This window comes from Oncorhynchus mykiss, chromosome 17, assembly GCF_057628025.1.
Source record: "Oncorhynchus mykiss isolate SJ-2025 chromosome 17, ASM5762802v1, whole genome shotgun sequence".
In the NCBI taxonomy this organism is placed as follows: domain Eukaryota; kingdom Metazoa; phylum Chordata; class Actinopteri; order Salmoniformes; family Salmonidae; genus Oncorhynchus; species Oncorhynchus mykiss.
Window position 1 is genome coordinate 47,307,082 of NC_143038.1, and position 14,334 is coordinate 47,321,415.

General features: G+C 40.4%; 1 protein-coding gene across 1 annotated transcript in view; it reads left to right on the forward strand.

Annotated features, from left to right (window-relative positions):
- Nucleotides 1-2,805: 2,805 nt before the first annotated feature.
- Nucleotides 2,806-14,334, forward strand: part of dstyk (dual serine/threonine and tyrosine protein kinase) — a 39,554-nt gene continuing 28,025 nt past the window's right edge. The window contains exons 1-3 of the mRNA XM_090205743.1: nt 2,806-3,490; nt 3,675-3,891; nt 7,976-8,385. Of these exons, the coding sequence (XP_090061869.1) occupies nt 3,687-3,891; nt 7,976-8,385 (615 nt within the window). The 5' untranslated portion in view covers nt 2,806-3,490; nt 3,675-3,686. The remainder of the gene's footprint in view (nt 3,491-3,674; nt 3,892-7,975; nt 8,386-14,334) is intronic.

A 14,334-nucleotide genomic window follows, 5' to 3' on the forward strand; every position in this document is an offset into this window, starting at 1 on the left:
TGAGAAGCAAGACTGCTCAATGTGTGCTTTGAATCATCCAGAGAGAAATTATGATCATCTGACCAACTGAGTTTGTCTTTGTGTAACAGTAAGCTAAGAAAACTCATGTAGTTTCATCCTTCAATACATTTAGAAGTATGAAACTGTCTTGAAACTTTTTTTAAATATTTTTTTTTATCCTTGTGTTATTATTGCTCTAATGTTCTATTATCATTACGCTATTTTATTATTCTACTATGAGAGATACTAGATACATACTATGACAGCAATTCACTGTAATAGGTACACACATTGTATCTGGCACAAGTGACAAGTAAACTGATTTGGATTTCAAAGACTGCCATTATTGTAATGTTTGATATTACAACGATGTGTGATATCTTTTTTATCAAGCATATGTTTTTGCAAATGTATGCCTTTATTACTATATGATTTATATTGCCTGAATACTCAACGATGATGAACACCTCAGTTATGAGTGCTTCTGTCAGGGTTGTGGTCAAATACATGACATTTAAAGTCAATTTAGCAATTGAACAAAAATCCAATTAAATTTGAAAATGTTCCTAATTGCAAAAGCATGTAACAGAATTTGCGTATTCCAGAACTGTAATTTACATGTAAATAAACAACCCTGTAGTATCTGTTTAATACTGCAGATAGAATACTCTGTGTGCCAGAGATGGTACCATTCAGCTTGTCTGGGGATGGCAGGACTTCAACAAAGTCAAAATAGAAAATGATTGGAAGGGGCCTCTTTGCTGTTAAATTAGAGACGTATAAATAGATGACTGTTGTGCCTTGTAACTACTTTAAAATGTGGAACTGTTGCACTAAAAATGCAAACATTGATTTGGCATACAGTTTCAGATTATAAACATTGTCTACTTCATATAGAACAAATTGCACTTGAAATGAACATTTCTTTAAAGATATTGCAAATAAATGCATATTTTCACTTTTTTTCCTGAGACAATCACTGAATTAGATTTCTACATCTTTAAATGCAGTATTTGAGATGTTATGTATTTCTATCAAATCAAAACTGGAATTTATACTCAAATCAAAGGTTGTAAAAGTCTACTAGACATTTCTAGAATAAATCATACCTAGTTTGATGATTCTGTCATCAGTGAAAACGGTATTGATTTCTATATAGCTTTAAATTGCATTTATAGATGTTATTTATTTCTATCAAGTCAACTTCTTCCTCAAAACAAAGATTGTAAAGCTATGCTTGACATTTATAGAATGAATTATACCTAGTTTGATGTTTCTGTGACAAACGGTGAATTAGTTATTGATTTATACCGCTTTAAATGGCATTTGATAGATTATGTATTTCTATCAAGTCAACTGGAATTTCTACTCAAAACAACGGTTGTAAAAGTATGCTAGACATTTCTAGAATAAATCATACCTAGTTTGATGATTCTGCGACAAACTGTGAATTAGTTATTGATTTTTACATTTTTAAATGACTTGTGGTGAATGTCTGTTGAATGTCTGATGAATGTCTGTTGAATGTCTGATGAATGTCTGTTGAATGTCTGATGAATGTCTGTTGAATGTGTGAATATAAAATCAGCTTCACCTTGGTGACTCAAACAGACCACACAGAGCCCCAGGACAGCAACACAATTAGACCCAACCAAGTCATGGGAAAACAAAAAGATAATTACTTGACATATTGCAAAGAATTAACAAAAACAAAAACAGAGCAAATGGTAATGCTATTTGGCCCTAAACAGGGAGTACACAGTGGCAGAATACCTGACCATTGTGACTGACCCAAAAGTTTAGTAAAGTTTTGACTGTGTACAGACTCAGTGAGCATATCCTTGTTATTGACAGGGGCCGCTGTAGGCAGACCTGGTTCTCAAGAGAAGACTATGTGCACACTGCCCACAAAATGAGGTTGAAACTGAAACTGAACTTCCTAACCTCATGCCAATTGTATGACCATATTAGAGACACATATTACATAGACCCACAAAGAATTAGAAAACAAATTCAATTTTGATAAATGCCCGTATCTATTGGGTGAAATACCGCAGTGTGCCATCACAGTAGCAAGATATGTGACCCGTTGCCACAATAAAAGGGCTAACCAGTGAAGAACAATCCCCATTGTAAATACCAGCCATATTTATATTTTATTTTTTGTACTTTAACTATTTGCACATTGTTACATTATATATTTTACCTTTATTTAACTAGGCAAGTCAGTTAAGAACAAATTCTCATTTTCAATGACAGCCTAGCCTAGGAACAGTGGGTTAACTGCCTGTTCAGGGGAAGAATGACAGATTTGTACCTTGTCAGCTCGAGGATTTGAACTTGCAACCTTTCGGTTGCTAGTCCAACACTAGGCTACACTGCCGCCCCAATATAGCCATATTTGAAATGTCTCTATTCCTTTAGCACGTTTGTTAGTGTAATGTTCACTGTTCATTTTGTATTGTTCTTTTCACTTTTGTTTATGATCTATTTCGCTTGCTTTGGCAATGTAAATATATTTCCCATGTCAATAAAGCCCTGAATTAATAGGGATTTCAATGGCCAATGAATGGTCACGTTGCCATGCTGCGTCACGCAATCCCTTCCAGAAATCAGGGATTGAGTCGAGAAACCTGCCTATTTTCCTCGTAATGTCACAATTTCAAAGCTATGCGAGAACAAGTTAATTATCTCACACAATATGTGTAATGTTGTGTGTCTTATTCCAGTAATTTATGCAAATGATGGATTTTTGAGCTCGCACCCAATTGACTCCCATTCACTCCTTGAAGATGTGCGCGCCTTGTCCCAGAATCGCCCAGAATGCACCGCGCGGGCGTTAATACCAATCGAATGGAGTTTACAATTTAATTTCTTAAAAGTATCTCTGGTTAGACATCAAATTATCAGGGTCTCGGTAGATAGCACCAGTTAAAAAAATGCCTGAGGGAGCTCACGTAATGACGTCGGTTGGGGTAATGTGGCAATTATTTTAAAACAGATTAGCATGGAATACGATGCCTGGTTTGCTGGCTAGGATAGGAAGGTAAATTAAGCTACGGAGCTAGCTAGCGTAGTTGACATTGGCCATCTCAATTCACTAACTTTGAGACCCTGCTAGCTAGTTAGGGCTAGAAACAGTGTACAGCTAATGTTAGCTAAGCCAGTCGTTTGTTCAATTATTTTGGAGGACATTGGCTATCAAGATATCTTCCGTTCAAAGTGAGTTTGTTTATTTGTGCACTTTGATGCAGTGATTTTGCTACGGAATTAGCTAGTTACCCACGGCAGTAAATTAACGTTACCCGCGACTGCGGTTTCGCCTGCAAAACCGTGCGTTTAAATCACTGGATTTTTTGGACTGACTCTGTGTCATTCATGGCCCGGGGCACTCCCTAGGTTTTTTCCTCTCCTAGAGGTGGTTATCAAACATTTGGGATGCTGATGAAAGTAGTTGAACAATACTGGAAATCCAAATAAGTGAGACCAGGTAACTCACTGAAACTGAGCAGTAAATCACATATTCACGATCACTCCCTGCACCCTTGTCCAGTAGTTAACTTTCAATGGCAATTAAACTGGGACCCATATGTCTACTATATTCGGTTCATAGGGTGGTAACGTTACGTTAGTATTAAAGAGAAGAACGTTCTCCCATTTGTGTCTCATTGCAGACTCGAATTGCCATGGAGGGGATCGGTGGCGGAAATTTGCAGAAAGTGACTCCTTTAGCTCGAGAATTAACCCGGATCTTCAACGGCTACAATAAACACTCCATACAACTAAAAAATAATCTGAAAGAGACCAACGCATTTTTCCGGGAAATAAAACAGAACTACAGTAATGCCTGCGCGTCGGCCGCCAGCTCCGAGGCAGCTGCTCTGGAGGCAGGTAAGATGTGCAGCTCTTCGGATTTGTTACCAATATAATTAACCTTGGCATCATCACAACATAATGTAGAGTAAAACTCCCACATTTCTCAGAATACATCGTGCTTCGCTAAACATGGGTAGTGTTAGGCCTTATTGAATGTCACACACAGTTCTTGAGGTTACATTTATCCATGGTGGCTTCATGCAGCTACAGTACTCATATGCCTGTCATTGAATGACCCTGTGATTATTTTACATTCTACAGTATTTATCATTTTGTTGTCTTTGGGAAAGGAAGTAAATTATACAAATGATAAAGAACATGATCAACACATTTTATTAACATGTAGGCCTATCCTGACTAGCATTTGAGAAACTTATATTCAGAAAAAAAGTATGCATTTACTACTTACTCTGAATATGAGTGTCTGCTAAATCACCAAAAATCTCACACTAAAAAAATACAGATTTTGCCTTTGAGTGACCACTCAACAAACTCTTGAATTGTAATATGATTGTTGCTTCCAGCATAAAGCCCATCGACAAGCACCGTAAACATATCCGACCACAAACACAGGAACGTCTGTCACTCTATATTAGCCATAGTTTGAATGGAAACTCTTCTGATTGTGGTCATTCAAGGAGGATTGGAAACGGCACAGCAGAATTGATACACATCCCATAATGTTCTAATTGGGAATGTGTGCAAGTTCTGCAGAGGTAGGGAATTTCCTACAGGGCACACAGGGTTCCGACTTGTACTCAATCTATATACAGTGGTGGGATGGCAAAACAGGTGGATAGCTATTATTGGGGCGGCAGGGTAGCCTAGTGGTTAGAGCGTTGGACTAGTAACCGAAAGGTTGCAAGTTCGAATCCCAGAGCTGACAAGGTTCTGTTGTTCTGCCCCTGAACAGGCAGTTAACCCACAGTTCCTAGGCCGTCATTGAAAATAAGAATTTGTTCTTAACTGACTTGCCTAGTTAAATAAAGGTAAAATAAAAAAATAAAAATGAGATGAACTGTCTTCTGAATGGGTGATGAGGTAGGCTTAAATGTCTTGTTTCCCCCTCTGGGGAAAAAACAAAATTGTTCCTTGCCAACACGTCGAATGTAGAAAATGCATTAAATAGGATTTAGAGGGAAAGAATGCAGAGATTAGGACCAGTAAGTCTTTCTCGGACATAAAGTGCCACAAATATGCAGAGATTCCCACTTAAGGAACTGAGGCTAAAAGGAAACATGTAGTCACTAAACTAGTTGATTTTCCCTGGCTGGCTAGCTGAACTATGCTAGTTTTAATCCTCATTGCCAAACTTCATAAACATTGTACCCTCAACTTCAATACTCCTTTCCTAGTTATACAATCATTGAACAAAGACATGTACTGGAAAGAAACGTGAAAATGATTTATTTTGTTGAAAAGTCATGACTGGTTAGAGCTATCATTGCTACTTAACACAGATCTAAGTTCAGTTTTGAGATCCAGTGGCGTCATTGGCGTAGGTTTTGCCGAACGTTTCTTACTGGTCTTGAAAATGTGACAGCTTCTCCCCGCTTGGCTCAATGGGATTTGTAGTGATTTTAACAACACTGCCAGGTATGTACAGTATTGTACTCTTCTCCTTTTTTAAAACTCTTTGTTGATTTTAAATCAGACTTTATTAGTATAATGAGTTATCCAAGAATGTCAAGTTAATTGACTTGAGAAAATAGCAACACACAATGTGAATGGCTACAATTAATGGCTAAATTACTTCCGGACACAAAGGCTCTACTGAGCTCCTCCTCACCACTGTATACGGCTGTCATTTAAGCCCAACCTTCCTGTCCCAAAGGGATTTCAGTCTACGAAAGCTGAGCTACGGAGCTCTGTTTGTGTTGCATTCCAATAATTCTGTCGCGCTAAAGTTTGTAGAACTATGTAGAGAGCTTCTCTGTAGAGCAGGGATGGGCAACTTTTAATGGGGGTGAAAAAATGGGGCCAGAAAAAAATCGGTATTCATCATGTTAGCAGAATATTTTAACAACCCCCTCTTGACAGCAGAGAGAGAAAATATGTTTTGAAGTTAATTTCCTGAAAGTCTACATTTTGCCATGGGGCATAGAGAGAATGTTGCCATTTAAAGCATGTTTGCTGCAATTCTACACATTCTGTCATGGGGTAGAGAGAAATGTTTGCAGTTTGGAATATGATATCTGAGTGAGAGTCACTAACATAATTGATGGGGGCCCCCGATTTGATAATTTGACCATGATTACTATAGGTTTAGATAAGTTAGCTGGCTAAACTAACTATCTAAATAATGTTAGCAGACATGGGCTAATTGACTGCCCAAAAGTAGGAGGACCGCTAGTTGTCCATTTTTAAGGCAGCGGTTCTCAACTGGTGGAATTATTGACATGAAAAACTGTTGTTCCCTTGTCATACAATTGGTACATTTACTATCAATATAGCATTAAAAGTAGTTTTTCTGATTGCATTTTGGCAACATAAAATCATGATGCGAAAATTGGATCGCGACCTGGTTCAATTTGGGTACTGAGGTAAAACCAGTTGAAAACCACAGCTTTAAGGTGTGTTTGGGCTTAGTATCTCCACTAGTACACACACACTTGCATCCACATTTCCAATAATGTTTTTCAACATTCTCGTTCTTTCAATCTAGTGCATCTAGAATGTCAAATTTCATGGGAAAAGCCAATCTAACCATACCCTTCCCATCAAGTGGGCCTATACAATATGTATGTATCTTTGTCAAACCTTCATAGTAAAGGCTAACAACAAACCACAGTGGTTGTCATGCTAGATAACATGCTTCAAGCTCTAGTAATAGTTTGTTTGACATTTTTAAAGTGAACAATCGGAGTCTGTTATTGTGGAATTGCCCTGTAATCTGGTATTACCCTGCCTAGTGTATCTTTAGGTATCTTTTTTGAACCACAGGAAATGCATTTAAATAATTCATTGGATTGTTCCTGCATCTATAATGTTTTAGGTCAAACACTAGGCAGGGTAATACCAGATTAACAGTTGCAGAGCAACAGGATGGTGATAGAGGGAGAAAAGAAGGGGTGGGGAGGGAGAAAGGAGTGGTATTCCATTTCTGGCCTCTGTTCTTTGTCTGTTGTTTAACTGAAATAGACCATGACTCAGCATCATGGAGGATTATGACCACTTCCTGTGATGAGCCAGGATGAATTGTTTGTTGTTAATATGGGTTGCCACGGAGATGGGTCAGGAGATAACAGATGAGTCTGAGGGGCTTTGAAGTAAACACAATAGATTACCCCTCAGGCCTTTCATATGCCAGAAGTGCAGACAGAGCGATGCCAGACACCAGTTCACAACAGGTCCAGTTAAAGCTGAAGCAAGTTATTTCTGTATTGTAAGCCAATCATTGGAATTTGCTCAAAGATAAAGTGGATTGTTTGTTGGTGTTATATAACATTACATTGTATTATCAACATATGCAGATTGTTTCTAAGCCTAATACCTGAAGAATAAAGGTTCCTTCCTTACCCCTCAGAAGGGAGAGGCACAATGACTCAAGCCCCCCCCCGGCCACCAGCACTATTCCCTTCTATACATCAAATCAAACTTTATTTGTCACGTGCCCGAATAAGTGTAGACCTTACTGTGAAATGCTTACTTAGAAGCCCTTAAACCAACAATGCAGTTCAAGAAATGGTTAAGAAAATATTTACCAAATAAACTAAAGTTAAAAAGTAACACAATAAAATAACGAGGCTATATACAGGGGGTACCGGTACCGAGTCGGTGTACATGTTAGTTGAGGCAATTTGTAAATGTTGTTAAGGGTGAAGTGACTGCATCGATGATAGTTAGCAGCAGTGTAAAAAACAATTGGGGGGGCAATGTAAATAGTCTGGTGGCCATTTGATTAATTATTCAGCATTCTTATGGCTTGGGAGTAGAAGCTGTTAAGGAGCCTTTTTGATCCTGGACTTGGTGCTCTGGTACTGCTTTCTGTGCGATAGCAGATTACTTGGGTGACTGGAGTCTTTGACAATTTAATGGGTTTTCCTCTGCTGTACCAGGCGGTGTTGTACCTTCTACATGTTGTACCTTCTCCTCCCAGGTCAGCTGAGCTACATCTTTTTCCCCCGGCATGAAGAGGAGTTCCTGCACAGCAGCGTGGGCAGCGCCCCCTACATCCTGGTTCTTGGCCAGGACTGTGCCGCACGCTACCAGCTGCTCAACTGCCTGCTGGGGGAGCGGCTCCTGCCCCTAGGTCCCGTGGCGGGTGAGGCCTGCAATGGCGTTCATGGCACGGCCTGCAAGAGGAGGAAGCTGTGCTTCACCCACGGGCGCCAGACGCGGCTCAGCCTGGCGCTGCCCGGCCAGTATGAGCTGGTGCACCAGCTGGCGGCCCACTGTGGGCGCTGGGATACGGTGCCCAGGGAGGATCTGGAGATCCAGGAGGAATGTGAGGACCCCGCCCACAGACTGGCCGAGCTGGAGATCACCCTGCACCACCCTCTGCTACAGGTACACCAGGGTTTCCGTTATCCTTAATTGCTTCTGATAATTGTTTCTGCTGGTGTGAAATGTGTTTAACAGTTTTGATTAGTGATGCACCGATATTACATTTTTGACCGAAACCGATATTTTCCTTGTCGCAAAAAACAATGCTGATATAAAACATTTTAGTGGCCTTTTAATCATTCTTGTACAGTTGAATAGTTAACACACACATGGACGCAGCGGTCTAAGGCACTGCATCTCAGTGCAAGAGGCATCACTACAGTCCCTGGATCGAATCCAGGCTGTATCACATCCGTCCGTGATTGGGAGTCCCATAGGGCGGCGCACAATTGGCTCAGCGTCGTCTGGGGTAGGCCGCCATTGTGAATAAGAATTTGTTCTTAACTGACTTGCCTAGTTAAATAAAGGTTACACACACACCACGCTGACCAAAACATTATTTTGTTGGTATTTACATATGTCCCCATTACCAGTAAAACATAATCAAAACCATTTCTTTCACTTACTTGCTGTGCTGTTTCGTTGTTCAGTTTGTCTCATCCAGGATTTCTATGGAACGCCATTTGGGTCTTTGCATGTCAAAAAAGATACGTCAAATAACACTGTTTGACGTGTCAAATAAGCTCGCTTACCTGAATATGACTGCACGTCACAATAATTGAATGCGTTCATACATTCATACTTTTACGTAGTTATTACACATTTATTACAAATTGATTACACTATCACTCAAATTTCATATGTCACAACGATTCATTGATACATATGCTATGATGCTGGGAGTTGTCTCGCGCACCTACAGTGTTGGTCATTAAAAAAAAAAGCTAGCTAGCTGATGGATGCAAACAATGTTCTTCCACAAAAACATGGCAAAACGAAAATCTGTTTCAGCAGCTGTAGTTGGCTAGCTAACTTAATAGCTATGTGTCATCTAAAATAACCCTAATTTATAAGACAGTTCTTATTTGATTAACGGTGGTCGGACCCATCCGTGAAGCTAGCCACAATATGGATTAGCCACAATGGAGAACATTGTGGTTAGCCTTCAAAATAAAAGTATGTCATTGACAGTGACGCAAATAGTATAATTATGCCATAATTGAATAGATCATGCTAAACGAGGTTGGAATGTTATATAAAATCAACAAAAGACAATTTGACAATCTGACGTAACACTGGATGTATTATACTTTAGAATTGCATTGTGGGCATACTTATTTCACTGTGCAGTCTTGCCTATGGATTGTGGATCAATGACATGGGGTATCAGTCTACTCAGTGACACCCAGAGAACATTACTGTCGTAGCTCTTATTGCGGGACTCTGAAACAACTGGGAATTGAGCCACATTTATTGTTAACCTATGTGTATTGAACACTATTCCTGAGGAAAAACAATACTGTGTGAATGTTTTGGAGTCTGCTAACTCTGAGGAGGATGTTGGGGGGAAAAAATATCTTGCATATTGAGTAGACTGATACCCCGTTTCATTGATCCCCAATCCTTAAGTAAAGATGTACAGTGCAATATGAATGTCAATACACACCATAGGCTGACTGGGGAGGTGATTTCACATACTCGCAGTTCCAAGAAAAGAGCTACAATGCTCATATTTGTGTAAACTCTAAACAGTTGTTTTCTGTGGGTGTCACCGAGTAGGCTGATACCCCATTTCAATGCTTCACATTCCAACCTTTAACATTATATAGTCTAAATATGACATGATTCCTTCTGCATCACTTTCAAAGAGGTACTTTTATTTTGAAGGCAAACTGCGAATTCCACTTGTGCCCTATCCTTATTGTGGCTAGCTTCACAACACATAACCTGGTCCGGTTGAGCCTCACAAGCCGGATGAAGCTAGCCGGCTGCTTATAATGTTAGCTTTGGGCGACAGGGTTAAGTAGCTGGCTAGCTATTTATTTTCATGAAGTACAATTTCAATAGGCGAACAACAAGTGGCTACCTAGCTAGTACTTACTCACAAGGATTCCTAAATCATTGCTAAGTGTAGTGAAAATAACTGCAGTTTCTACTGGTCATTGTTTACAGGCTAGTTGTAAAGCTAGCTAGCTACCCCAGTTGCGGTCAAACAAATAATGATTTATTACCAACCTGGTATTGTTAACACATTGTTTGTGGCCGGTGTTTGCTTGTTTGCAGACTTTTTTTGTACAGTTTTGACAGTGCTACTGATAGTAGTGGTGGCGCTTCACTTGCTCGTGCAAATTCAGAAAACACAACATTCTATAATAGAACTGTTATTTGACATATCTTTTTTGACAAGCAAAGACCCAAACGGCGTTCCATAGTATGTCGTGAAACTAATAGCAGTGACGCTATTACTGTGTAACTCCGGTACGGCAACATCTGGGAAAAATAGCGCACTTGGTAACGTTAGTGTGTACCGGTGCTCGACCAGTTGCGAAAGCCAACATCACCCACAGAGAGCGGTTGATTGTCAAGGGCAATAAATTCCATTATCTTGGTGTTAATGGATTTCGCCTTTGAGTTGTCTTGCTGAAGTTCTTACTCGATCCACACAGCAGACATTATGGGCTAGGTTAGGAATGCTGTGTTGAACGTGTAGCGCAATTTTACGTGGTGTGCATATCTATAGGTATATGACGTAATGACGTCAGCTTTGGCATCAGTTTTGCACTGGCTTAACAAGACATTGGGCTGATACCGATGTTGGCATTTTTAGAAAATATCGTCCAATTCCGATATGTTAACTGATATCGTGCATCCCTAGTTTTGATGACCATGATTAAAATAACTACTTTTTATTTCTCAACTTTATTCGAATATTTATGAAATGCATATTGTTATATTTGGTAGCACACTTTGTTTTTCTTCGACTCCAACCCCATTCGATGCGTGGAACGGATGTGGGTGGGGCTAGGTCTACATAAGGGTGCTAATTTGAAAAAAAAAACTCACAAAAGCTCTGAAGGCCGATACGTAAAGCTTATTAAAGAGCAGTGATACTATCAAGAGTAGTGGGTGGGTTCCTAATCATTTTCCATCTCAACTGCTACCATGCACCTGCAAAAAAGATAGCTCAGATGTGCGAGAGCCTTTTGAATTACTCAATTGGTAATTGCAGAGCTCCTCCATTCATGAACATAGTCTGCCTATCAGCACGTCACCCAACACTTTGCAATGTGAGCTGGAGGTAGTAAGCATTTTGAAAATGCAGTGCATTTGGAAAGTATTCAAGCCCCTTGACTTTATCCACATTTTGTTACGTTAGTCTTATTCTAAAATGTATTATTGTTTTTTCCCCCTCAATCTATAAGCAATACCCCATAATGAAAAATCAAAAACAGGTTTTTGGAATTTTTACAAATGTAAACTCAGCAAAAAAAAGATGTAATTTCACTGTGAACTGTTTATTTTCAGCAAACTTAACATGTGTAAATATTTGTATGAACATAAGATTCAACAACTGACATCAACTGAACAAGTTCCACAGACATGTGACTAACAGAAATGTAATAATGTGTCTCTGAACCGGGGGGGGGGGGGGGGTCACCCACCAGCTACATTAAGTACTGCAGTGCATCTCCTCATGGACTGCACCACATTTGCCAGTTCTTGCTGTGTACCCCATTCTTCCACCGAGGCACCTGCAAGTTCCCGGACATTTCTGGGGAGAATGGCCCTAGCCCGCACCCTCCGATCCAACAGGTCCCAGACGTGCTCAATGGGATTGAGATCCGGGCTCTTCGTTGTCCTGTTGGAAGGTGGACCTTCGCCCCAGTCTGAGGTCCTAAGCACTCTAGAGCAGGTTTTCATCAAGGATCTCTATACGTTGCTCCGTTCGTCTTTCCCTCGATCCTGACTAGTCTTCCAGTCCCTGCTGCTGAAAAACATCCGCACAGCATGATGCTGCCACCACCATGCTTCACTGTAGGGATGCTGCCAGGTTTCCTCCAGACGTGATGCTTGGCATTCAGGCTAAAGACTTCAATCTTGTTTCTTATGGTCTGTGAGTCCTTTAGGTGACTTTTGACAAACTCCCAAGTGGGCTGTCATGTGCCTTTTACGGACTAGTGGCTTCCATCTGGACACTACCATAAAGGCCTGATTGGTGGAGTGCTGCAGAGATGGTTGTCCTTCTGGAAGGTCCTCCACAGAAGAACTTTAGAGCTCTGTGTCAGTGACCATCGGGTTTTTGGTCACCTCCCTGACAAAGGCCCTTCTACCCCGATTGCTCCATTTGGCCGGGCTGCCAGCTCTAGGAAGAGTCTTGGTGATTTCAAACTTCTTCCATTTAAGAATGATGGAGGTCACTGTGTTCTTTGGGACCTTCAATGCTGCAGAAATGTTTTGGTACCCTTCCCCAGATCTGTGCCTCAACACAATCCTAACTCGGAGCTCTACGGATAATTTGCTTTGACCTCATGGATTGGTTTTTGCTCTGACATGCACTGTCAACTGTGGACCTGGTTTGCTGATGTCAACATTGTGAACAGTGTGTCTCATGGTGGGGTTATGGTGCAGGCAGGCATAATCTATAGACAATGTACACAATTGCATTTTATCAATGGCAATTTGAGAGCACAGATACCGCAACGAGATCCTGAGGCCCATTGTTGTGCCATTCAGCCACCGCCAACACCTTGCGTTTCAGGATGCACGGCCCCATGTCGCATGGGTCTGTACACAATTCCTGGAAGCTGAAAATGTCTATTTCCATTGCCTGCATACTCACCAGACATGTCATCCATTGAGCATGTTTGTGATGCTCTGGATTGACGTGTATGAACGCGTTTTCCAGTTCCCACCAATATCAAGTAACTTCCGTTAAGTAGTGTTTAATGGCAACAGCCGTTAAAGAGGAGTGGGACAACATTCCACAGCCACATTCAACAGCCTGATCAACTCTATTCGAAGGAGATGTCTCGCTGTGTGAGGCAAATGGTGGTTACACCAGACAGATACCGAGTGGTTTCTGATCCACGCCCCAACTTTTTGTTGTTTTTAATCGTTATGTGACCAACCGATGCGTATGTATTCCTAGTCATGTGAAATACATAGACTAGGGGCTAATTTTCTTTCAATTGACTGATTTCCTTATATGAACTTTAACTCAGTCAAATCTTTGAAATTGTTGCATTTTATATTTTTATTCAGTGTGGCTAATTTTACACCGCAAGTCAGATGTCTCTTTGCCGAAAATGGTTCCGTGTTTGCAAACCAGCTAACGTTAGCTAGCTACGTTGGCTATTAGCTCCTATATGACAACTCAGCACCATGTTTATCTAGCCGGGTAGCTCGCAAAGTAGCTGATCTAGCTAGCTATCACCACAGATGAAAGGGTTAGTTCTGATAATCTTTGTTAAAAGGTCACATATGCTTAGCTAGCTTGCTTATTGCATGCATGTCAGGGCATGTTGACACGAGCCTTATTAGTGAATTCACTAATATTTGTAACAGGAGTTTGATTTTGGTCACTGTGTCAATTCATCAATTTCAAAATGCTGCACCTTTGTTAGAGATTGAGCCGCCATGCTTTTGCTGCTGATTTTCCCAGCTAGACATTCCTCGGCATTGTGCAGTGCTCATGGTGAGTGGCGGCTGGTATAGTCCCTCTACATCGCAAAGCTGGTGCTATCGTCAAAGCTGGTAGAGAAGGGCCGATAGCCTAGAAAAGGCCAATATCAGCCTGATATATTGAACTAGACGATTATTGGTCGTTCTTTAGTCATCTTACGTAGAAAATAGTCCTGATAATATAGACCTAGGTCTACATAATATCCAAAACAACTAACACATTCATCAATTTTGAGTCATTTTAATTGTAATGTCATGTCTTTCTACTCAATACCGAAACTAATTTTACCAAGTCGTTAAAGTATTTATAATTTTAAGTGTATTTTGGATGTAATCAAAGCATTAGAATGTTCTAGAGGACACTAGTATTTACCCTGGGGGGAAGCGCGC